General features: G+C 38.8%; 1 protein-coding gene across 4 annotated transcripts in view; it reads left to right on the top strand.

Moving 5' to 3' along the window:
• sns (nephrin adhesion molecule sticks and stones) overlaps positions 1 to 25,098 on the top strand; it is a 382,036-nt gene that overhangs the window by 350,363 nt on the left and 6,575 nt on the right. For 3 of the 4 annotated variants that reach the window (XM_074109581.1, XM_074109579.1, XM_074109580.1), the window contains exons 12-27: positions 9,292 to 9,428; positions 10,014 to 10,167; positions 11,854 to 11,991; positions 13,306 to 13,470; positions 14,078 to 14,236; positions 14,680 to 14,811; positions 15,110 to 15,190; positions 15,477 to 15,759; positions 15,994 to 16,229; positions 16,931 to 17,039; positions 17,356 to 17,525; positions 18,928 to 19,098; positions 21,536 to 21,732; positions 22,775 to 22,940; positions 23,431 to 23,552; positions 24,362 to 24,485. In XM_074109581.1, coding sequence (XP_073965682.1) covers positions 9,292 to 9,428; positions 10,014 to 10,167; positions 11,854 to 11,991; positions 13,306 to 13,470; positions 14,078 to 14,236; positions 14,680 to 14,811; positions 15,110 to 15,190; positions 15,477 to 15,759; positions 15,994 to 16,229; positions 16,931 to 17,039; positions 17,356 to 17,525; positions 18,928 to 19,098; positions 21,536 to 21,732; positions 22,775 to 22,940; positions 23,431 to 23,552; positions 24,362 to 24,485 — 2,544 coding nt within the window. Of the gene's footprint in view, positions 1 to 9,291; positions 9,429 to 10,013; positions 10,168 to 11,853; positions 11,992 to 13,305; positions 13,471 to 14,077; positions 14,237 to 14,679; positions 14,812 to 15,109; positions 15,191 to 15,476; positions 15,760 to 15,993; positions 16,230 to 16,930; positions 17,040 to 17,355; positions 17,526 to 18,264; positions 18,430 to 18,927; positions 19,099 to 21,535; positions 21,733 to 22,774; positions 22,941 to 23,430; positions 23,553 to 24,361; positions 24,486 to 25,098 lie in introns of all 4 variants that reach the window. The other variant, XM_074109582.1, reaches the window with a different exon arrangement.

The raw sequence follows: 25,098 nt of genomic DNA, 5'->3' as shown, positions 1-25,098 counted from the left end.
GCTCTAGTGAGGTGACAAGGCGCAAACCCTATTCAGATGTGTGTATGAATGAGCGGCTCACGCAAGACCTATGTATGTATGTATGAAGAGCTCACGCATATCTCAGCCTTGTTTAAAAACACGCACGTCTCTCACTCGCGCTGATGAAAAGTGACTGGAAGAAATGGACTTTTTTACGGCTGTTTTTCGAGTTGCTAGGCTGGGGATGAGAGCTTGCTGCAAGAATAATTGTGCCTTTGGTTTTAACTGGGTTAACTGGCTATTTGGGTTTGAGATTCAGAAATTCTAGGATTCTAATTGGTGCTCGTAGCTTTTCGAAAATTTCGGTATTGAAAGTAGCATTTGTTAATCAAGGTAAGGTATCTTTTTATAAAATAGTGAAAGATAGCTTAAAGTATGTTATTTTTTTCTGAGATTTTTCTTAACAGTCACACGTATGCCGAAAAAATGAGTTCTTAAATGCACGCTACTTTCCAAAGATAAGACAAGCCTTCACATATTATAACAAAGGGAAAAAGATAAATATTCAAGAATTGTTTGTATCATCATCCCAGCCTATATACGTCACTGCTGGGCACAGGCCTCCTCTCAGAACAAGATCCATAGTTCAGTGCGGATTGGGAACTTCACATGCACCATTGAATTGCTTCGCAGGTTTGTGCAGGTTTCCTCACGATGTTTTCCTTCACCGCACTCAGAGGTGCGAGCCGGGGTTTGAACCCACGACCCTCCGCTTGAGAGGCGATAGGTCAAACCACTAGGCCACCACGGCTTCTGCTCTTGTTTGTATACAGCTATTCATATTTTATCCTTTCATGGTTGTGTCAAGTGATGTGTCGTTATTCCATGATTTTTTCAGGACAATAAATAACCCTACATAACCCAGCAATTAAAACATAATGTCTTATATTATGGACTTGGTGAAACTTTTCCAAATCACACTTAACACTTCAAACCACAGTTTCGCACAGCCCACCAAAATGCGGCCCAGAAAGAGATTTTAATCCACAAAGCTGACTTTTACAACCTAATTCGATTAAAAAAATAAAATGAAGGCACACACAGCCCTAGCACGTCTCGCAGGGTTGTCACCGCGTCACGTACCGCTCATTACGTTAATGAGGACCCTGAATTAATTACGACACTATTTCATGCCTGTATTTGTGGTAACCCTAAGATTTTGCTTTAAATATAAAACCGATTATGCTGGCACGTGCGTTGACGGTTTTTTGGGTTAGGGAATATAAAGAATTAATGAATAGATTAACTTTTTGTAATAATTACTTAATTCAACATATTTTATTTATTTTGCAATAATTACGAATACTAAGGGGCTGTTTCTGTTTCACCATCCATTGATTAGTGTTAACTGACAATTAATGTGATGCCGTCCCGTCTATTCTAACAAAACAAATAGAGACGGCATCACATTTAACCGTCAGTTAACACTAATCAATGGATGGTGAAACAGCCCCTAAATGTAAATTGCATGTGTTAGCTGGTTTTAATAAATCTTAAAACTTTTCTAGTAATAATGTATCAAAAGAAAATAACACTAAAATTTTCACTGACGTATTCACTTTATTTTGTAAAGGTGTTGGTTTGTTTGCGGTTTAATCACAAATAAACGGCTACGCAGATTTGAATACATTTAAACACAAACTCCCAATCCGCACTGGGCCCGCGTGGGAACTTTACCCCAAGCCCTGTCATTCTGACAAGAAATTTATGCTCTGCAGTGGGAAGTTTATAGGCCGAGATATGTTTATGTGAAACGTGAACTAAGCTCATAATTTATAAACCTAACCTAACCTAACCTAAACCACAAAAAGTTGGAAAGCCCCCGACTTAGTCACTTCAAAGTTCAATATCTCGATAACTTCTAAACCGATTTTGATGAAACATGTTTAAGAACCATCGCTAAAAAATCTGATTTCAAATAAAAAAAACCGCATTACAGACAGACACACATAGCGGTCAAACTTATAAAACCCCTCTTTTTGCGTCGGGGGTTAAAAATACTTTTCATCCAGGAATACTTCATAGTTACGGAGTTAATCGAACCTTACGCAGGCTAAGTCGTGGGTGACAGCGAATGTAAAGTAAACATAAGTACTTTCTTCCAGCCTTCGTGCTCACACATTAAAACGGTATCATCCCACTGACAGATGTCATTACACAAGCAAAACATTATTAGCATTCCGCAGCTTTTTGCTGTCATAAGCGAGGGCATTCGACTGAACAATTTGCATAATGTTATGCGTGCTTTCTAATTTGGGGTTCAATTGGTTTACAATTTTGGTGCCAATGATATGGTGCTTAATGAGGCTTTATTTGTCATTGCAAGACCGCGTACTTATTTTGGTATATGGGTACGAACAAATTTACTTCTTCTTTAGGTGCCATCTTCTACCGGAGGTCGGCTATCATTAGTGCTATCCTTATCTTCGACACAGCAGCTCGGAACAGGGATCTTGTGCTAAGGTTGAACCATGTCCGAAGATTTTTAAGCGACGAAGTGACGCCATCTTCCGGGCGGTCGCTTTCCTTGGGTTTTTCCTAGCATGATGATTTGGAGTAGGTCGTATTTATCATTAGGCATTATGTGATCAAAATACTATTGCTTGCGTTTCTTGACAGTTTTCAAGATCTCTACCTTTTTGCTAACCATCTGCAAAACTTATTCATTTGATACTCTATCCGTCCACGATATTTTCAGAATTCTTCTGTACACCCAGATTTCAAAGACCTCCAAACGGTTGCTCATATTTTGGGCCATACAAAAGAATCGATAACACATAGCAACGTGCTAAACGCACCCTGGTAGATATCTTCAGCGATCAGAGGATTTACTATCCTATACTATCGGACTTTATAATATTGTTGTGTTATGTTGTGAATACATGTATTTCTTTCTCTTCAAATTGTTGACGATATCATCATCTCTGCCTGTATACGTCCCACTGTACAGCACATGTCTCCTCTTAGACGGATCGTTGAAGTACTTGCCACTGTTCATAATTTGGCCGTGTAGTGCTATTCAGGTTTATTAATGCGTATATTTATTACGAGTATACGTATTATAACTAGGCTAAATTATGATATGAACTGTGATGAGTGTCTCAATAATCTCGGTACGCGATAGCACATAATTCACACGCGAATCCAATGCGGATTGGAAACTGCTGCACTCTCAGGCGAATAAAGTTAATTGTGTGTGTGAAGGTTCCAATCTGCACTGGGCCCATGACGGAACTACAATCCAAGCCCTCTAAATCAGAAAAGAGTCCTGTGCCCACGAATGAGACGTAAATAGGCTTTTTTTTCATCAAAGCCTTCATCGTAACCCGCTAAGAAAATTCAAAAATTCAAATTCAAATTCAAATGATTTATTCAGTAAATAGGCCGCAATGGGCACTTTTACATGTCATTTTTTAAACTACCAGCGCTTTCGGAAAGACCATCATTGCCAAGAAGAATGCGCCGCAAGAAAATTGGCAGAAAGCCATTTTTTCATAATAATATAATTACAAATAAAATACTTAAAAACTATATTATACAATTAAAGAAAAAAAATACAAAAAATAACAATAATAAAAATACAGGGATGTATGGGGTCCCTTAGTTACAATACTAAACACTAACCCCTTTATTCATAAAACTTAACAAGCCTATGTTAACTAACAAATGCTTTGTCCCTTTCTAACAAATACAAATGTCGAAGTGACAGATAAGGACAAACGAATTTTAGCGGCATTTTAACTAAAATAGGTTTGATTGTCGTTTATGAATAAGGGGGTAACTATATCTAAACTATATCTACGTTCAGTGGAAGTGTAGAATGCTTCCACCGTCATAAATTTTAAAAAAGAACTTTGATAACTTCCAACCCACGGCGTCTAAAGCTTTCCTTGTCCTGTTATTTGTAGCATCATTGTATTTCGCGTCACCCAAAACCTTTTCACATATCAGTGGCAAATTTCCACACGGCTTAATATAATTTTCCCCTAAACGTCAGGGGTCATCCATCAAAATCAGGGTTGTCGCGACGCCCGCGGGACCGCGACACGTGCTTCGGTAATCGATTGACTGATTGCGGCCGGGTGACAGCCCTGGCCTGCTTAGCGGTTGAGATTTTTACACGGCAAAGGGGTGACACTTTATAGTTTGACGTTGATTCATATTTTATCGAGCCGACTGGATTGTGTCTGGAAGCTTTTACACAGAAAATGTCATGACATCGTATTGCCTAAATAGGGGTACCGTCAGAGCTAGAGATTATTCTAACCATGAGATTTCTTAGTCAATTTTTTTTTTATAAAAATGGTCAATGAATAGCAAAACGATTACAAAAAAGAGGATTTCCGTTTGTTCCACACTATGCTAAGCGTCATGTGGCAACCTAATTCGGGGTACTTAATTGTGTTGAATTGAAAAAAATTTTTTTTTTTTTGGATTTTACTAAATTTTGGTTTGATTTCCCACTTGCTGGACTAGTGGGATAGACGGCTTGTTTGCCATCCAGTCGAATAAAAAAAATAAAAGGGATCGTTCGTCTTGACTATCGGGATCAAAAGTAGCCTTTGTGCTATTTCAGGCATCCAACTACCAGAAAACCAAATTTCGTTCAAATCTGTTCAGCAGTTCTAGCTTAAAAACTATCAATAATGATAAAATTGCTAATCGTCTTGTGTGTTTGTATGTAATAGGTTTCAATGGCATCTTTTACGTACGGAACCCTAAAACAGCACCCAACACTTTTCAACCGGACTTACCAAAAGGAAATGCTCCCATCTCCAATATTTATCGTGTGGTATAAACTCGATCGCGAAGTCGTATCCTTTTGCTCGAAATGCCTTCCCAGGCGTGGGATGTTTCAATGTTTCATGGTAACTGCGTGTTGCCGTCAGCGTAAAGGCAATATCGCGATAAATAAGACTCGCACGCATCGATTCAAACGTATGGTTACCGGTGGGGCGTGCGCAAGTTATAGGAGGTAGCGATTATGAGCTTTTATTTTACATTTTCGAACCCACTAAGGCCGCTATAAGATTAATCATAGGGAATGTAATTAATTTGGGCCATAATGTAAAGGTTAGATTTATGCGGTTGATGTATGCACTTTGAAAACGGATTGTTTTACAATTTTTGTTTGTTTGCTAAAGTCAAATATTCATCGACTTCTTGTGGTCAAATTGTCTTGAAACTTTGTACAGATATGCAGTTTGGTGACAAATGCAAGTACAATCATGAATAACTAAGTTTTACAAATATTACAGTCTGTTTGTTTGAGGAAACCTGCACGAACCTGCGAAGCGACTCAATGGTGCGTGCGAAGTTCCCAATCCGCACTGGGCCCGCGTGAGAACTATGGCCCAAGCCCTCTTGTTCTGAGAGGAGGCCTGTGCCCAGCAGTGGGACGTTTATACCTAGGCTGGGATGATGATGACAGTCTTTTTTGTGCCATAAATATTAGTTCGGATGTTGCAAACTTCATGAATATTTAGCAATGAGGTTTCCTACTGATATAAAAGTTTTGGTAAACTAAACGTAAAAAGACAATAAAAGTAAAAATTTAAACAGAGAAATTTTGCCTTTGACTATTTTTTTTCCTTTCAGCACTTTTATATCATAAGTTCATAACTAATACTTAATATCGGGACTCAATCACGACGACTATTCGCCAAAATGTCCAAGATGTTTTGACCACATGGTCACGAGTTGAGAGTACTTTTTGGACTCTCTCCGGGTGGCGCTAAAAATGTCCAACCTGTTTCTATTTTCTTTCAACATCTGCCCGTTCTTGGCTTACACCACACGCCTGCTGACTAACATAACTACGTGACTCGAATAACGCGTTAACAGATAGCCTAAACAGTATTTATTGGGTAAATCTCGGGAAGGTTAAGGTGTCGGATATTCGGACGGTGTTTGAATATTCCGTGGAGATACCCGACGTAACTATGGTAATAATTGATTACCTACATAGTCACGTTTTACCCGACGCCCTGAAAGTAGGGCAACGTTAGCTTTTTAGGTGCTCGTTCACTTCCTATTGGATTTTCGTTTTAAATAAAAACTAAAAAGCCGTGGTGGCCGAGTGGTTTGACCTATGGCCTCTCAAGCAGAGGATCGTGGGTTCAAACCCAAGCCTGCATCTCTGAGTTTTTTGAAATTCACGTGCGAAATTACATTCGAAATTTAGCACGAGCTTTACGGTGAAGGAAAACATCGTGAGGAAACCTGCACAAACCTGCGAAGCAATTCAATGGCGTGTGTGATGTCCCAAATCCGCACTAGGCTCGCATGGGAACTATGGCCCAAGCCCCCTCATTCTGAGAGGAGGCCTGTGCCCAGCAGTAGGACGTATATTTATAGGCTGGGATGATGATGATGATAAGAAACAAAATGGTTCAAGCCTAATAATAATAAACTCATTTATTTCGGGCAATAAGCCCATACAATAAATACCTTACAGACTAACATACACATTTACAATCAAAAATATTTAAAACTAATTTGGTGACAAGACGGCGTGACCCCGTTAAGTCACAGTCCCCGACGTCGCTATCATCTGCGGCATGGTGCCCCTGAACCGCCGGAACACGACGTCTTTCGCGATGGTCCCCATCAGCAGCCTCGCACGCGCACCACAAACGAGCTGAAGTGCACGTAGTGACGCGACTGCAGCTGGAAACCCTCAGCGTGTATCCGCTCTTCCGGCAGACGTACTCCACTATATCTGTGACTGAAACAGTGTGATGCAGACGCGACACATACAATGCCGTATTCGGCGTGGCCGCCCTCAGCCCGGAGCCTGGATCCGGTTCTGCAGAGCCACACCGACTCTCGCAAGGTTTCTTGCGAGCCTTGCTTATTCTGCACTAATGTGAACCCCTCCTCATCCAATTTAGTGCTTAAGGGCCAAAACTGTAAATGAACAGTAAATAAATAAACCAACCAGCTCTTGCCTATGTCTTTATCATCATCTCAGCCGTAGGACGTCCACAGTTGGACATAGGCCTCCCCCATAGCCTTCCAGTTGCTTCAGTTGGAAGCGGCCAGCATCCAACGTGAACCCAAGAAGTTGAGAGAGTGATTGTGGTTGTTGATAAAATCGAGGATTGCTAGTGGACCTTTAAAAATAGTGTGGCGATCTCTCTTTGCCTTCCACACCGCAGTGCTGGAGTCTAGGGTTGCAATAGAAAGCATTGCTACCCACTTTCGTATCAATTCCTTTAGTCAATTTATTGAATCAGGCGTTACTTTGCGGAGGTCCATGTCAATGAACTAAAATAATTCCTTTGCTCACCCGCGACCTTATGATAGTTAAGTTTATGAAAAATATGCGTGTTCATGCAGTTCCTTGTAATGTCGCGCGTGGCAAGCTGAATAACGGGTGTGGCCTGTAATACGAGCAAAAAATAAAACATAGATCGTTCTCGTCAATCTGAGCAACGACTAGTTCAGCGACCATTAGTTCAGCGACTTAAAAATAATGGAATCTTTGAATTTTCCTTTTTTCATACAAATTAAATACTGCTATCAATGTACGCCATCCTAGAACACAACTGACGTCGCCTGTCACGCTACAAACGTCAAGCATTTTGCTTTACATTGCTTCTTCGAATAAACTTAAAAGTGTAATAAAATTTTAAAACGAATTTTGCAGGTGGTAGGACCTTGTGCAAGGGCCACCCGGATTGCTACCACCATCTTGCTCGCTAATCCTGCCGTGAAGCAGCAGTGCTTGCACTGTTGTGTTTCGGCGTGGAGAGTAAGACAGCCGGTGAAATTACTGGCACGTGAGGTATCCCATCTTAGGCCTCTAGGTTGGCAACGCGTCTGCAATACCCCGGTGTTGCAGATGTTTGTGGGCGGTGGTGATCTCTTACCATCAGGAGACCCACTTGCTCGTTTGCCATTCAGTCGAATAAAAAAAAAATATATATATTTTTGCTGAACTAATGTTGTTCAGTTTGACGAGTTTGGTCTATGTTTTAATTATTTGCTCATATTACAGGCCACACCCGGTATAAAATTAAATATACTAAGGATAAAGTACGAGTTACTTAAATAATTACTTACCTATAGAAACCCTACAAAGCTTTAACCTCCAATGATCACTTAGAACATACTATTATTGAATAATTACCTACGAGTAAAACCGGGGCGCCATCGTTTTAATTGGCACCCAAATTATGCGTTCCCACTAGCCAATTACGAAACTTTATGCGTCGAAAGCGTGCCAATTTGGTGCCTCATTAATGTATGTGGGATATAATATGAAGGACGATCTTGGTAATATACTTAAATCTCCATTTAATTATACTGTGGGGACATGAAACCCACCTAAATACAAAAAAAGATATCGGTTCAGCCGTCCACTTCACCAAAACTTCTTTTAGAAACTTTTTAAGTCCTGTCGCAATTATCTGCCACATGATTTGAAAAAAAAAAATAGATAAAAAAAATTAGAAAGTTATATTGTTAAAAGTTAAACGGTTTTTATAAACTCATTCCCCTCCGTGTTTCATAACACATTACTCTAACTCATATCCTGTGTCTGACACAAAAACGGCATGGTTCCTAGCTCATCGTTGGGATAAAAGGGAATTCCATTCCGTGCCAGCGCGGAGTTGTCCTCTGACAAAAACCGGGTCGCTTATGAGTCGTGTTCAACGTCCGAACAAATGAGATTGTTTTTAAAAATGTGTCTGTGTTTCTGTTATTTGACGTTTATGGTGTAGGGTTTAAAATGAAAATAAAGTGTGTGAGGTCAAAGATTTACAAGTATAGATATTATGCCTTCGTAGCGAAAGTGTAGTCACAAACGTATTATAGCAAAAACGTTCCAAATCGTTGCCATGTTATTTTTTAATTTCACTTTTGATGTTACTGAAACTAGTTCCAAAATCAAAAAAATAGTTGTTGAGGTTTGGAACGTTTTTGCTAAAACACGTCCTAAAAGACGTTACGGCACGGTACTGAGTCTTTTTCTATGTTACGGTAATTGCTAACACTACTTTCACTGTCATGATTCAAACTGAGTAAGCTCACTTATTAACAAAGTTGACACAATGTCATTTCGTCTAAAAATCAGCTGGTCTAAATAGCAATTGGTCTAAGTAGCAAGTAGGCTAAAATTCTTTGACTCAAAGTCGACGTAGAGTACTTCGCGGAGCCGAACCCGAGACTTCAAGTTTCGACCAACCAAGACTAATCAAAGTGGGACGAGTATAGGCCAAGATGGAAGTGGTGTTATCCTAATATGACGTTATTTGTCCGCAGACCCACCTTCCGCGCCCATGATCACGGGGTATATCCCAGGCACGACGCTCTCAGCGGGCACCGTGCAAAAACTGTCCTGCATCTCCTCTGGAGGGAACCCTTTAGCCACACTCACCTGGTTCAAGAACGACAAGAAGGTAATCTTTGGCAGTATCACTTACTCAGATACATTGACGATTGTATACTAACTTTAAGCGATCATTCAACATGTCAAGTTAAGTTAATTTCTCTAAGCGGCTAGTGACCTAACTCATATTGTCTATAAGATAATCAAAATCATGATTATTAATGTGTTTTTAATTCACCCGTGGTTGTTTTTATCCCCCGACGCAAAAAGAGGATGGTATAAGTTTGACCGCTATGTGTGTCTGTGTGTCTCTGTATCTGTGTGTCTGTCTGTGGCACCGTAGCTCTTATTATGTCTCTTTTTACGTGTCACGGCAATCTCACTCGTATATCATGTGAATTTAAAAATTTGTATTAAAAAAATGGTTAAAAAATGAATTGCCAGTTAGTTTCTATCACTGAACTGAGCCATCAGTCAAAGTTACCGAAATCAAGAAAAACACGGTGTAGAAGATTACAGATCCCTTTCACCCCCCCTTGGGTTAATGCATGTAGAAACATAACACGAGAAACCCAGCCTTCTTCGCGTCAGCCAGACGGTTGAAAACCGTGAAATGATAGAAAGACGTCAAGCTCTAATGGTATCTCTCCTCCAGATCCACTCAACGACCCGCACCACGGACAAGTCTGTGTCAGCTGAGATCTCCATCCTCACCAACGTCACCGACAACCAGGCGCAGTACCGCTGCGAAGCCACCAATAGTGCCACGGAGATACCTCTCTTTGAGACAGTCACCTTGAATGTCCATTGTAAGTATTTTATTTTTAGTCCATCTGCTCTTTCGACTCATAATGCCAATAATTAAAAACGCCAAAAGTTTATGGCCAAATTCTTGTAATGCCAAACACGCACAACGCCAAAGCTATTTGACCTCTAAATAAGCATACTAAATCTTTTTAACGACCAACTGGCCTAGGCCACCAACGAGATAGACCTAGTTAAAGCCGCAGGTTCACGGTGGATGCAAGCCGCTTCCAACCAAAGCAACTGGAGGTCTGTGCGGGAGGCCTATGTCTAACAGTAGACGTCCTACGGCTGAGATGATGATGACTATTACTAATCCTATTTTTTTCCCCTTTTTCCTGAAATGCGTGGAGGTATCAAGCTGAAAATAATATCAAGTACTCGGGTCTTAGAGCAGTAAAAATATCACACGTCTTCGAAGTCCACGCAATAAATATGCTCTAAAAACTTAACCCTACTTCGGGCAGTCGGGTAAAAAGATATAGTCACTTTAAAAAAACAGTTGTGCCGAATTTTATTACTCTAAGCTCAGCGGTTGAGAAGTCAAAATTTTATACCAATCCCGTGGGCATTAGTAATTATTAGGATGACGAACCCAATCCAGCTCAGTAACTCGAATGTTATAAATTTCTAGATAGATCTTTTAGGTCTAGTTTTTAATTTGTTTCATATAACAAACTATTTAATTAATCCTGTAGTTTGAGCACACTTTCATCAAGTTGTTCTCCGATATAATTATTAAATTTGAGATCTGTATTTTGTTTTTCGAGAGACAATAAAATTGTTCCATTACAATATTTCTTTAGTTTTAATATTTGAGTGCCATTCTTGTTTTAGTTTGATGAAAGAAATTTCCAATTACAAAATGTATTTTAGTTTTTGTTAGTTTAGAGAGCTCGTTTCAAACAAAATAATTTCGCTTATTTGTTATTTTATTGGCAATTACGTCGAAAAACAATAATACTGAACGATAATAATACTCGTAGAAGATGAACATAATTTAACAAGATTTTCACAGGAATAGGATTTCACGTAGGTACTCACATTATCTGTTAATAATAGTAATTTCAAAAAATGTCATCACAAGATGGCCTTAGAGAGTTACTAATGGGTTTTGACCCCAATTAACTTTGATAACTTCAATCTATCTATCTGTTCTTTAACAGCCGTTATGGAGTATATCTCGTATTCAAGCACAAGATAATTCTTCATTGCTCTCTGTCCATTGTCCCTCGCATCTATTTCATAAACTTTTGCTCTATATTCCGTAGAAAATTCATCATAATCATCTGCTGGTAGACGGCTGTTAAACGATAGTAAAATTTACCACCTAAATTCATCGGTTACCCACAACACTCGTGGTGTCGTAGGGAGACCACCTATACTTGGTTTGGATAGGTATTTAACTAAATGTAAACAAACTTCAGCTGCCAGATTTGGTACGTTCAAGGATTTTACACATTTTATTTATCCATCATTGTAATACAAACTAGACTAGTGTATTTCTCTGTCTAGTGTATCTCTCTCTCTCTCTCTCTCTCTCAACCATATTAAATGTATGAAACCGATACCGTTCGATACGATACGACACAATACGACAGATAAATTTGAATGCGGCATTACTTGATTACAACTACAAGTCCTTCTATCAATCACAATATCACTTCTATAGCGTCTTTGTCCTTCAACAGTTGCTCCAGAAGCAGTCAAGGTGAGGACGGAGCCAGAGGAACTGAAGCCAGGAATAGAAGCCACGCTGTTCTGTGATTCAGCATCGAGCAACCCTCCAGCCAGTCTGTCGTGGTGGCGGGACGGGATACCCGTGCAAGGTGAGATGTACTTAAGTGAACAGGGAAAATAATATAGCAAAACAAAGTGTCCATTAGGTTTTTCCTCTATATCACCTGATAGTAAATACTGATGAGACTGAAGATGTAACTCACTGCTTCAGTAACATTCACCAGAGATGTGCGAGCTGCGCTGGTTCGTGATGAACACATTCCTCGCAACGCGTCCCCGCACATCTCTGATGGAAACGCATCTTTTACTATTGCCCTGGAGTAGAATTGTATTAATAAAAAAAACAAGCAAATGAATGCCATACCAAAAAGTAAATGAAACTTTTTGTGCAAATGGCTGGAGCACACCAACTCCCCACGCCTGATCGTACGATGGTTAAACGAAAATGATGGATTAGTTGCATGTGGACCTGATTATAATACCTATCCAGTAAATAAATCGGGTGACACGAAAAACCCTGACTAATTTGTGCTTAAAAAGAATAGTCCAACAGTGAACCTATAAAGACTAATGATAATTCATGTAACAATGTCATACAAATAAACATACCTCATTAAAATGAGCAACAAAGTCACCCGACAACAAAAGATGCCCACAGCCCCCGATGTAGCAAAATGAAGTTTTTTAACGACTCATAAAAAGTCAAAAGATGATATCAACTCTGTCAAAAGCGTTTACAAAATAGTAAAAGCAGTTTACGACTGGAACCGAGCTGTGAAACGAGAACTACGGTTATTGTTATTGCTTAATGTTTGTGTATTTTATCTTTGAATGAAATAAGTTGTCTTTTACCTGCGAATGTTTGCATACATACATTTTATGCAAACCATTTGAGAGGGTACTTACTAAAGAACCCATTTAGCGGTTATAATCATGTACGTTACGTACTTGGCTTATCTTGTAATCAATATCCATTCGGGTAATTTACTTGGTTCTTTATTTTTTATGTTTAAGAAATAGATACGTCCAGCACCATGTTATTAGTTCTTTTATCAATATATTTTTTTGCTATTTGTTCATGAATAAGATCTCGTTCTAGTTCAAGACCAATATCTGTTCACTTTCTGATTTAAATCAGCATTCACTTTTTCCAAACTTTTAGTCTTAAACAATTTAGGCTATAAGAAGTACTTATGAATGTCAAGAAATCTACCATCGTTTTGAAAAAACCTCTGTTGAGAAGAATCCGACAAAAAACTTAAATTAATTTAGTAACCTTATTTTACTAAACTTATTTTATTTGAAATTGGGTACGGATGTGTCGTTGAAATGACAATGCAAGTAACCAATAAAAAAATTAAAAGCTTGTACATTTTTTTTAACTATGATTGTGTGTTTCCCAGGATCAACGATGCAGCTCAAAAAAGGTCTGCATGGAGGCACTGTATCAACGATAGAGCTGAAACTGAACATAACAAAGGATATGAATGGAGCAGTGTATACGTGCCAGGCAATGAACGAGGCATTGCAACGAAGTGTGCACGACGCTTCGGCGCTGAAAGTCATGTGTAAGTTGTCTATTAGTTTGTATGTATCTTGCTACAGCAGTATATCCCATAGATAACCATTCTTAAAAAGATAATGTTTGTTTTCACATGTCTTTAGAAGCCATGCAAGTTGTCGCAAAGAGCAACCACTTTAAAGGCATCTTTTATACTAAAGCTGACACTTGGGCAGTTGGTTCTACTAATGATGATATATAATCCACCACCATTGGGACTGCTGCTTTGCTTTTTTTTTTATTCGACTGGATGGCAAACGAGCAAGTGGGTCTCCTGATGGTAAGAGATCACCACCGCCCATAAACATCTGCAACACCAGGGGTATTGCAGATGCGTTGCCAACCGAGAGGCCTACCTCAAGTTGGGATACCTCAAGTGCCAGTAATTTCACCGGCTGTTTTACTCTCCACGCCGAAGCACAATACGCCGAAACAAAACACGGCAGGATTAGCGAGCAAGATGGTGGCTTTTTAAAAGTATAGCGTAGCTTCTAGAAAAACCTAAGCTGCCATTCTAAATTTTGCACACACGGCGCAAGAAAGATTATTTAGAAGGGTTTTTAAATCGAGATGATGATGATAGAAACTACTAGTAAGATATATCCCTCCCACAGACGCACCAATCTTCGATCAGAACACTCCAGACACGAACGTGGGCGTCGAGAATGAACCCCTGATCATTTGGCTCCGAGCTGACGGCAACCCTCCCAGCATCACCTACACGTGGACTAAAGACGGTCTTCCGATTACGCAGTCGTCGTATAGCAGCACCAGTAAGTTTATTATATATCTTTCATCAATTCTCTATGGTTTATCAAGCGGGTGATCGTGAACTACAAACCCAGCTTGTGCTTCAGATATTCTTTGGATGTTGAAAGCGAAACAACGTTTGGTATTAAAGTACCAAAATATTTCGTTTAGTGGCTAAACTGAAAAAGTCTAAATTAACAGCCCTGTAGATTTTCATTGGAAATTCAAATTCCAGAAGATGTCTTATTATTATCTTTTGTACGTGTACGTTAGTTACACTTTGAACGTGAGCTAAATTTTATCTATTTAAAAAATATTTTATCAGCTTTAACTGTTAAATATGAAGGTGAAAATAGTTTTCTGATAGTTTATACTGTCAACCTTATCATTATTTTCGTAATTATCCTACTACTACTTTTAAACACCTTCACTTTGATAATGGTTTTTCACCTTTACTCTTTTCCAGACGACCGCATAACATCGGAAGGCAGCGTGCTCAACATGACCCGTCTCTCGCGTCACGACGCTGGAGTCTACACTTGCGAGGCCGTCAACTCTCAGGGCGCCGCCACCGCTAACATCAGCGTCTCTGTTCACTGTAAGTTTATTGTTTTTGTCTTCTACTTTATCGTGTACAGTTGCCACTTTTTCGTCTTAATTAGCAGCTATACCTTATTCTGTGATATCTTTAATACTAGTTTCAGTTTCAAATTCTATTTATTATCGTTTTTTATTTTTTAGGATATCTGTCTCCTATTTGTGTTTTATGTAATAATGCAAAGATACTTGATTCATGGTTAACTTTATTTTCGTTATCGTTTATCAATATTTTTTTATAAACTTTAATTTTTAATAAAGTTTTTAAATATTATCTGATAATTTACCTTCCATTATAGATGCAGCCGGCATAGTGTCCGTCAGTCAAAACGGCATAGCAAATCCCGAGGAGGACGCAACTCTCTCTTGTACAGCTAGTGGTAAGTTATTTGCTCATGACTTATTCATTGTTATTCTGGTGGCATTACCAGTAAGTTTATTATTCTTAGTTATCTTGTAAAAAGCCATAAACTACAATTTACAGCTTACTTATAAGAACAATTTTTAGGGATACAGTTAATCAGTTGTGCTAATCCAGACTGCAAACTAAGCTAAACTTAGTTACGCAAATTTTAATTTTTATAACATAAAATGTAATAGAAAGGATTTTTTCTGACCTGTAATCTCCAACTTTGCTTGATAACGTGAAAAAAAAACTTTTTTTAGGTAACCCACTCACAGCCGAGCACATTCGATGGGAACGTGAAGATTATGACTTGGAATCCAAAACCATTACTTTCGATCCCAAGAACTTTACTAGTTATCTAGTCATAGATAAAGCGACCAAAGCTGATGTAGGTAACTTCCAGTGCGTGGTAAACAATGGTATAGGCGGAGAAACTCGGCAAGATGTCATGCTGGTGGTTAAATTCAAGCCTTCGATGGACACAGCACCTAATTTGGTCAAGTCTGCGTCTAACGTCGGTCAAGTTGGAAGACTTGTATGCAGGTAGGAGAAAAATAATTAAAAAATAATTCCATTTTTAGAAAAAAAGATTCCGTTTTATAATAATGTTGTACATAGCAATGCTTTTATTAAAGATTGCAATTGTGTTACAACGTTCTCATTAAATGTTGGTTCCTAATAAATAAATAAAATAAAATACAAACTTGTACATGTAAGTACTTCTTTTTCTTCCCAAACAGCTTTGAACGAAAAGCTTAATTCCGTCAACACTTGCAGATGCAAAGCTGCACCAGCGCCCAACTTCACCTGGTCCAAGAACGGCGCCAAGCTCCCCGTGAACACTTCCACTAAATACTTCGCAGAGTACCACAAGAACGACGCTGTCACTTACACCTCCATCCTCCTCATCAACGACGTGATGTCCTCTGACTATGGCTCCTACGAATGTGGTGCCAGAAACGATTTGGGCTTCAGTACTGCTTCTGTCAAACTTGATATTACTAGCGCACCAGGTAAATCTTCTTCTTTAGCGTTATCTGGGTCGTCTTCTTAAGCCGAGTTAGGATTTGCAAGAAAAATCGTGCAAGTTGCATTACATTGCGAGGCCGTAAAGCCAATGAGTTTGAAGTGGTCAATCGAGCGCCGCAATGTAATGCAACTTGCACGTTTTTTCTTGCAAGTCTAAACTCGGCTTTATACAGCTGCACTGCACCAGGACGTTCTATTGTGGGCACAGGAGATAGAAGTAGTAGTAAAACTCTTTCATGTACAAGGGAAGCGTTTTTGCTCCTCAATTATTATCCGGACAGCCGTTAGGAGTGGAATGCTCTGCCATCTTCTGTGTTCCCTGATCGCTACAATCTGGCTGTCTTCAAATTTAGGGTGAATGAGCATTTATATAGCAAGCGTGCTCCATCTTATTCCACATTTTCGCTTACCATCAGGCGTGATTGTGGTTAAACAAAAGCCTATTTCTGTGTAAAAAAAAAAGGACAACAAAATACAATAGGTTACAAACAACAAAGTACAAATATGGACTTATCCCTGAATGGATCTCTACCAGTCTACCTTTGAGATAAGGATTCGCTGTGTGATATAATGTTTTTCCGGTTCCGTATGTACCTCAGTTGGCGGAAACGGAACCCTTATAGGATTTGTTTTTTTGATTTGTTGCTACAAGTTATTTCTACACGTTTCTTATTTTTGTTCGCAGACCAAGTGATGTCAATATCGGTGTCAAACATCACATACAATTCGGTGACACTGGAGTGGGTTCCAGGGTTCGATGGTGGACTGTCGTCATGGTATAGGATAAGATATCGGTAAGTATACCTACATGAGATATATCAATGGTAAAGTCAACGGTATTAAAAACGCGGTGCGATGTGAGTGGGCGGCGGTGATAGCTTCCCATCAGGTGACCCGCATTTTCGTTTTCCCTTTCTTGCATAAAAAGACAATCACGTGCAAAATTACATTCGAAATTTTATCCGAGCTTTACGGTAAGGAAACCTGCACAAACCTGCGAAGAAATTCCATGGTATGTGAAAAATTCCCAGTCGGCACTGAGAGCAGCAAGACGTAGGGATGGTTATGATGATTTTTTATGCAGTTTTTAAATAATTTCATTATTTTCAGTAAACCTTATGATGAAGTTTATCGATATGAAGATGTTTTACCAAAAAATGCCACTTCGTACACCATTGGTGGTCTAGAGAAGAACACAGACTATGTCTTCTCGGTGATGTCAATCAACAAAATGGGACAGAGCAAATACAGACCCGATGATACTAAGGCCACTACACTAAGTAAGTAAATTGGTTATTAAACTAGAACAAGTATTAAATATCTTAGCTTATATTATAGTATAGGTAATACAGCAGAAGGCAGGAATAATTTTAGTGCGACAGAATCAAATCCAGATGAATCACTCCCAATCCGTATCCAGCATGCGTGGGAACCACAGCCCATCATTCTGACAGGAGGCCAGTTGGGACATATACAAGCTGGGATGATGAATGATGACTTCATAATTGTCATTACAGAATTGAAATTAAATCACTGAAAGGGCATAGACATAGAACATTTGCGTCGACTCAAAACAGTGGTGATAAAAAAATAACACAAATGCCAATTACTTCACAGACCCGCGATTCCGTTTGTCGGGTTTCTGACAAAGAAATCTTAGTAAATAATTAAAGAATAGGCTTTCGTTGTTCAAACGGCCTCTTTAAATAAAGCGAACTTAGGTATTAAGCGAATGATGAGAAAAAAGATTATTTTCACACTTTTCCCCTTTGGGAATCGCATTTCAAATACAATTTTGAGCAGCAATTACTTTCAGTGATGATTAAAGAATCAGTGTAAAATATGGCACACAAAATGGTCTTGTTTCCGATGGTAATTAGGTACTCATATGTTTTGGGATCTTCACATAACAGTGACATGTTGCTCTTGTTATTCAAATTAGACCCTAGATTAGATCTTTAGACTTATGATAATTAGACGAAATAAAATAATTGAATATTCTTTTCCACGCAACAACAGACTTTGTCCCATCATCAGTTCATTCAAGTTCCGAGGAGTACAACTCTTACAATGTACCAGGGGTTTTCATAATTACTGGTACAATTGTTGGTACCGCATTGATACTCTTGAATGTACTGCTGATTGGGTTCTGTCTCCACCGGAGGACGAATAAGAGGATCAGAGGTGTGATGTTAATCTTATTGTTGTTTCTGTGTCTAGATGTACCTTTAGATTTAGTGGAAATGCGTTCAAAGTTTTTGTAGATGGCACTTGATTAGATCAAGGTATACAAATATTTTTTGAACTCAGCTAGTCTAGCAACCTTAGAGTTTACTTCAGGTACTAAATGGTTTACTTCACCTAGTAAAAAAAAGAGTGATAATTGAATTGTTGCTGTTCTAGTCGATCAGGTTATTTGAAATTAACAAATTATTGATTAAAGCCGTCAACTTACTTTAACGTTTTTTACGTCTATTGTCTTCCCTGCATTTTGTCTTTTGGTATAACTATGTCTACTCATTGTACTGATTTGTGGTACTCAATAATGACTATTTTTGTATTGTATTATACTTTGCCTATGGGCTTTTGAAATCAAAACGCTGCCTGCATAAACTCTGAACAACGTACCCTTCGGTTCCGCTTTTATATTATTGTTTATTTGCCGTTTTTTTTTCTTTAAAGCTTCTTCCGAGGTAGGCGAACTTAACGTCGTGACCACCGAATACGTGGAAACAGCGGACGTGTCCAAGAGCGTTATTGTTTACGTCTCGATCACGGGCGCTGTTCTGGTTCTGATAAATGCCGCTTTGGTTGCTTGCTTTGTTTTTAAACGCCGTTCGAGACGGCTCAAAGGTGAGTTTTTTTTTTGTTTTGCTAGTTTTTTTCTTTAAGTATTGAAGTAAATCAGGATTTCGAAAAATAGTTGGGTTAATTTGACTGAATGTCCCCGTGAAGCTTCTTGGTGGCAATTTTTTATTTTTGATCACCTATCAATGCACGAAAACATGAAATCCAAATTAATCCAACTAAGTACTTACTTGCAGAAATAATCCAAATTATTTTTAAATACCAACCTTGTATGTCTGCATGTTTTGTGTTTCTCTTAAATGTATTGTTTATTGTTAAAATAATTGGCAAATATGGTGGCTTTACGAGCAGTTGCTATCGGTCAATTTCTTTGAAAAGAACATATTTTATCAGAAACTGTGGTAAGAGTAATTAAAAAGATAAAGTTGCCACGTTTGTCACTTGTTTAAATATAACTAATTAAAAGTGAAAATGATCACATAAATATGACACCGTGGTAGCAAGGTGGTAGCCCTGTGGTTTGTGGTTTGACCTATGCCAAGCAAAAGGGCGTGAGTTCGACATCGGACGTGTCTTTCGTTTTTCTAAATCTGTGTGAAAGAAAATAATAAGAGAGTAGGGTGTAAGCGAGAGGCACGATGAAAGAACAATAGGTGACTTCCCCTCACCCTTACTTTATTAATCCCACTGATATTATAAACCAGCTTAATCCTTCGGCTTCTCTCCCGTGGCAAAAATAGAAAATTTGGCTAATTCTCTCCCTTGTACCTCTATGATCCTCGGTGAATATGTCTGTTACATTTCAAGTCTCTATCACCAGTTGAGATGTGTGTCTGTCCATCAGCTAATCATTAAATACCGTTGCTCTTTTACATGTATAAACGAGATAAAGCAATTGCAAATATCTTTGTTAGCCTCCGTTTCTATCTGAGATGACCGAGGATGTGTCGCGAGGAATATATTAGTCATGGACCAATAAAAACGCTTCGTTTACCAGCCTCGCTCAGCGCATCTCTAGTGGAAACAGCTCGGTGGGGCGAGGACAGGTAAATGAAGCATTTCTATTGGTTCATGACAAACACATTTCTCCCAACGCATCCTTGCACATCTCTGGTGGAAACGCAAGTTTATTCAATAATGCAATAAGGTCCGACGGATTTGGATGACATTTGGTATGTACAGTCAAGTGCAAAAATAAGTATCTATTCGAACCACTCAAAAATATGTTACTACGGCCTTATTGCGTCAGAATAAGAGTCTGTAGTACATATTTCTGAAACTTAGAATAAGTACATATTTTTACACTTGACTGTACCATCTGCCAAATATGTGATCTACCATCCTAAAGTTGATAATAGTTTGCATGTCAATGCCAATAGACGTGTTTGTCAACTTGAAAGTTCGACTTTAGAGACATATTCGTTTGATAGGAACTTGTTTAAAAATTGATAGACCACTTATTTGGCTGATGGTACGTTTTGAGTCCAGACAAAATCGCCAGCAACAGCCAATTTATTATTATAGAATCGTACCCCTAACGCCGAAACTGTCGATTACAAATTAGTGCAATAAAACTGCCAGAACAGAATTTATTACTCCATTTTTTCCCTCGATCCTCTGGCGTTAATATCCTGCGCATACATTAGTTTAAATTAACATTCATTTGCGCGATATTGATTCCGCTTCGTAGGCATTCTCATTAAAATTTAACGCGTCTTCTTAGATAATTTGGGAGGGAAAAAGGTTACAATGCGCGTGGAAAAATTTACATTTAACATCAAAAGGTTCCATGGGAGAAAACAAGAAAGTCGTGCTTTGATAATATTAGGGTAAATAATGAAAAGGGAAATTGGAAAAAAAATATGTCGGAAATGTACAATATCTTAAAAGTAATAATTCAATCATTATTATTGTTGATGTATGTTATCTATATACGTATGTTTATCCGTTGCCTAGTGTTCATAGTACAAGCTTTGCTTAGTTTGGGACTAGGTCAATTGGTGTCAAGTGTCCCATGATATTTATTTATTTATTTAATCTTCATAAAGTTATAATGCAGATTTTCTTTCACATGATTGGATCTTAAATAATCGCTTAAAATATTAGTCCGATTACGAAATTTACTGAAAATTCTATTTTAAATTAAAAAAAAATCTGCCTATTGATTTGGAAATACTTCAGTCTCTTCTAAGATATTTATATCTTTCTGTAAATTTGGGGGAAGCTTCTTCCAAAATATTTGAACGTGCGCTTTCTTTAAAATTATTCCCAATTTATTTGTAAGAAATCAGAGGGAAGTTGAGGGAAGTTTTTGGAACGGATACTGAAGAGCTGGCAGCTTCCTCGCAAAAAATATCGGCATTGCTGTACAGCGAGGAAATGCCAGTATCTTTGGATCCACGCCGCTCCCCCGATCTTTACTATATATTGTTCTCTCTCTCTTTTATACATATCAAATCCTCAACCTTTATTCTCCACACAGAGCAAGCCGGGCAAGCGTCGAAATCCGCCACGATAGAGATGTACGCGCCCTCTTCCTACAACGATACCATGACTGGGGAAACCCTGAGTTCGGTGTCAGAGAAGTCAGAAACGTACTCCCAAGATGAGGGTATGGATGAGCGGCAGCCACCGCCTATCCCTGAGGTGCCGTCGATGCCGAACAGGCATATGCTCCAGGTATGTGATGTTCCTGACGCGAGGGCTGCACTTCTACGTTTTATTTTGCAACATTCTTTACACTTACTATACGATACCTATCAGTCATGTTGAGGTGTCGGTGATGTTATTTAAAGGAATATTTTCTAATCCCTCAGACTTTTTCTATGACAATTTCTTTTATATATTGTGAATTATTTTCCTTCCAAGGCTATGGATAATCTTTGGCATTTTAACGCACAAAAACACAAAATAACACTTTAAAATACCACGCGCAGACAACGTTGAACTTTGACAGCAAAACAGATGATATTTGAATTGAGTGTTACCAGTGCAAGAAATTAGTTCTATTGATTTTCCGCTATATAGCGAGGTTTTTTATAATCCTTGTCAGCTTTTAACTACTCTTTGGGTTTGAACGGATGGCATAATGGTTTTTTTGGGTTGTCCCATTATCCCATGCTCCCATTATCCGGTTGAGGCAGATATTTAGATCAAATAAGAATGCTTACTTGATATAACCCATACTAATATTATAAATGCCGTCTTCTTCTTCTCCTTTGACGTCGAAACGGAGCTACGGATCGATGTGATTTTTGGCATAGAGATAGTTTATGGGCCAGAGTGGTTGGTTTGTCCACGGAACAGAAAAAACTAGGGTTTGTCATTAATATTTTTCAAATTCAGATTACCAATTAATTGTTAAGTAATTTTTTTTCAATTACATTTTTAATACTTTTTTGCTGCCTGTACTTTTATGATACATTTCCGTACCAAATTTCAAGTCGATACCATTAACCGTTGAGGAGTTCCGTTCTGTGGAGACGGTCCTGGCCAGTCAACCAGGATTTCACTTCCAGATTATTGTATTGTCATTAGATTCACATAAGTATGCCAAATTTCAAATCAATCGGACCACTGAAAATTTAGATTCCAAGATTTGATAATAAATAAATAAATAAACAGGGAAAGAAAAGAAAGAAAAGCTTCTAAAAATCATTAGGTGGACTGAAGACGATTACTTTTCACACATAAATTATAACGTCGTTTTTTTTCCTTGTAGCAAACAGATGCGTACCTGATGGACGACCAGGGTCTGGTCATCCCCCCTCCGCTGGACTACCCCCCTCCCAACTACGCGGTGTACGAGGGCGACCACGCCAGGACGCTGCCGCACCCCCACAGGCACAAGGACTTGACCGGACACAGCACGCTTGGACGGAGTGCTGGTACGTTGATGATTTGGTACTCTTGATTAAATATATGTTTTTTTTTTGTTTTCAACTTCACAATCATTGGCAAAGTTAATTATAAAATTTACGAACTTGACGAATGACTTTTCCTTATTTTGCTTAATATGTGTGAATTAAAAACGCTTTAGTTACGAACGTTCAAAAAACGTCATAACTTAAGACCTTTGACACTGTTTTACTGCACATAATAATTTAGTTATAATTCTTGATTATCTTTTAAACAGTAACAGTTAAGCCACTAAAATACTAGTGTCTTGGAGAAATTAACTTCATTTTGATCGTTAAGTTGAATGTTCTCTTAAAGCCAAGGTAAAAAATAACACTGTGTATGTTACGGGATGTGTAAGCTGTGAAAAAAAAAGTTTGACTGCTAATTTAAAAAAAGGAGGAGGTTCTATGTTCCTATATTTACTAGATAATCTTAATTATGTGTGTGTGTTTAGTACCAAATGATTTATCTGCTTAGGCAAGACGAACTATGCGCCCGCGCCGTCGCCGATGCCGCCGCTCGACGGCTCTTACTACAACATGGCGTCCGACCGCTACCTCTCCTACCCGCCGCTCATCGGGGAGTACCTGCAACAACAGGTAACTACTTCGGCCTCCAACTGAGTAACAAATCTATTAAATGATTACTAGATTAATTACATGAGCACCAAATGCCCAAATTTATTAAATGATTACTAGATTAATTACATGATCACCAAATGTCCAAATCTATTTAATGATTACTAGGTTTATGTGAGCACCAAATTTCCAAATCTATTAAATGATTACTAGGTTTATTAAATGAGCACCGAATCTATTAAATGATTACCACAACAATTATATTAAGGTATCGACATCCATCCTAGTGTAATCTTAAAACATACCTACTTGGGTTCCATACCCGTATCCAGAAATGATTTAAAAAAAGCTTTGAATTTTTCGTGTCGTAAGTACGCGCCATGCATTAGCCGCGCGGTTTTAGCATCTCTCTTCAAAATATCACTTGAGAAAGGCGCACTAAAACCGCGTGATTAGCCGCATGGTAGCCTAAGAGCGTTTTCACGTTATCCGATCCGATATCGGTATCGAACGACGATGGACGACACCCGATAGCCAACACCATGTGCTGCTTTCACATAATTTCCGACAAAATCGTTCCGATACGGCCGGCTCAAAATGGCCGCCACGCATCGGGCTCTGCGCACACAAAGACAATTTAGATACACGCATAACACACATAGAATCATTACCGTCCGATAGCCCACGGGCGTCCGATAGTGCCGCAAACATATCGGTGTCGGCTCCGATATCCGATATCGGATCGGATAATGCGAAAACGCTCTAAGAACTTCTGTCATGTCGGTGGAGCAACCTCTCCTAATGCTTCTAACATTATCCTCCTCCTCCAGCAGTCAGGTCGCACGCCGACGCCGCCGCAGCAGTACGTGGCGGCGCCTCTTCAGAGCCACCTCCTGAACGGAATGGGCTCACCCGCCCACCAGCCGGGCCCGCCGGCCTCCTACGGGATGGATGGTAAGGACTTGTGGTTACGGGAAAAAATGAAGTTACATAACCAAGTAGGATCATAGACAATAACTTAGTTATAAGACATTGTAACTTGATATTTATGTTAAAGTACCAATAAACAAAAACTGTAACCCAAAAGCACTCCCATCCCAATAAGAATAAATAACTAAATGTGAAAGACGACGAACGACAAAGAGGCCAGCTAGAAAGATAGAATGGAGTGATAAAGAGAATAGAATTAATGAGAAATGTTAAGATCTGTACCAAAGGTGGAACTGTAGATAGAATAGTTAGAAGGGCACTGACCCGATAAGAGAGAAAGATGAAGAAAGGAAGAAAGAAGAAGTATACAGAATGCAAGTACGAGTATGTAGCATAAGCGAGAACTGGAATGGAGGACAAGTAGTAAACATAGGCTCCGATTATGTTGGAGGTAGTCTAGAAAAAAAAAGTAGGATCCACGTAATATCAGCGTTGAGTTACCTGCCGTGGTCCGATGAATGCTGAGTGGATTCCTCTTTCATAACATCCCACTAAGTCAAGGTTAAAGTCAAAATATCTTTATTCAATTTAGGCTATAACAAGCACTTAGTTATGAATGTAAAAAAAAAACTACCAC

This window comes from Choristoneura fumiferana, chromosome 29, assembly GCF_025370935.1.
Source record: "Choristoneura fumiferana chromosome 29, NRCan_CFum_1, whole genome shotgun sequence".
Classification (NCBI taxonomy): Eukaryota; Metazoa; Arthropoda; class Insecta; order Lepidoptera; family Tortricidae; genus Choristoneura; species Choristoneura fumiferana.
Note: the sequence above shows the minus strand (reverse complement) of the source record. Positions and strands in the feature narration are given on the sequence as shown.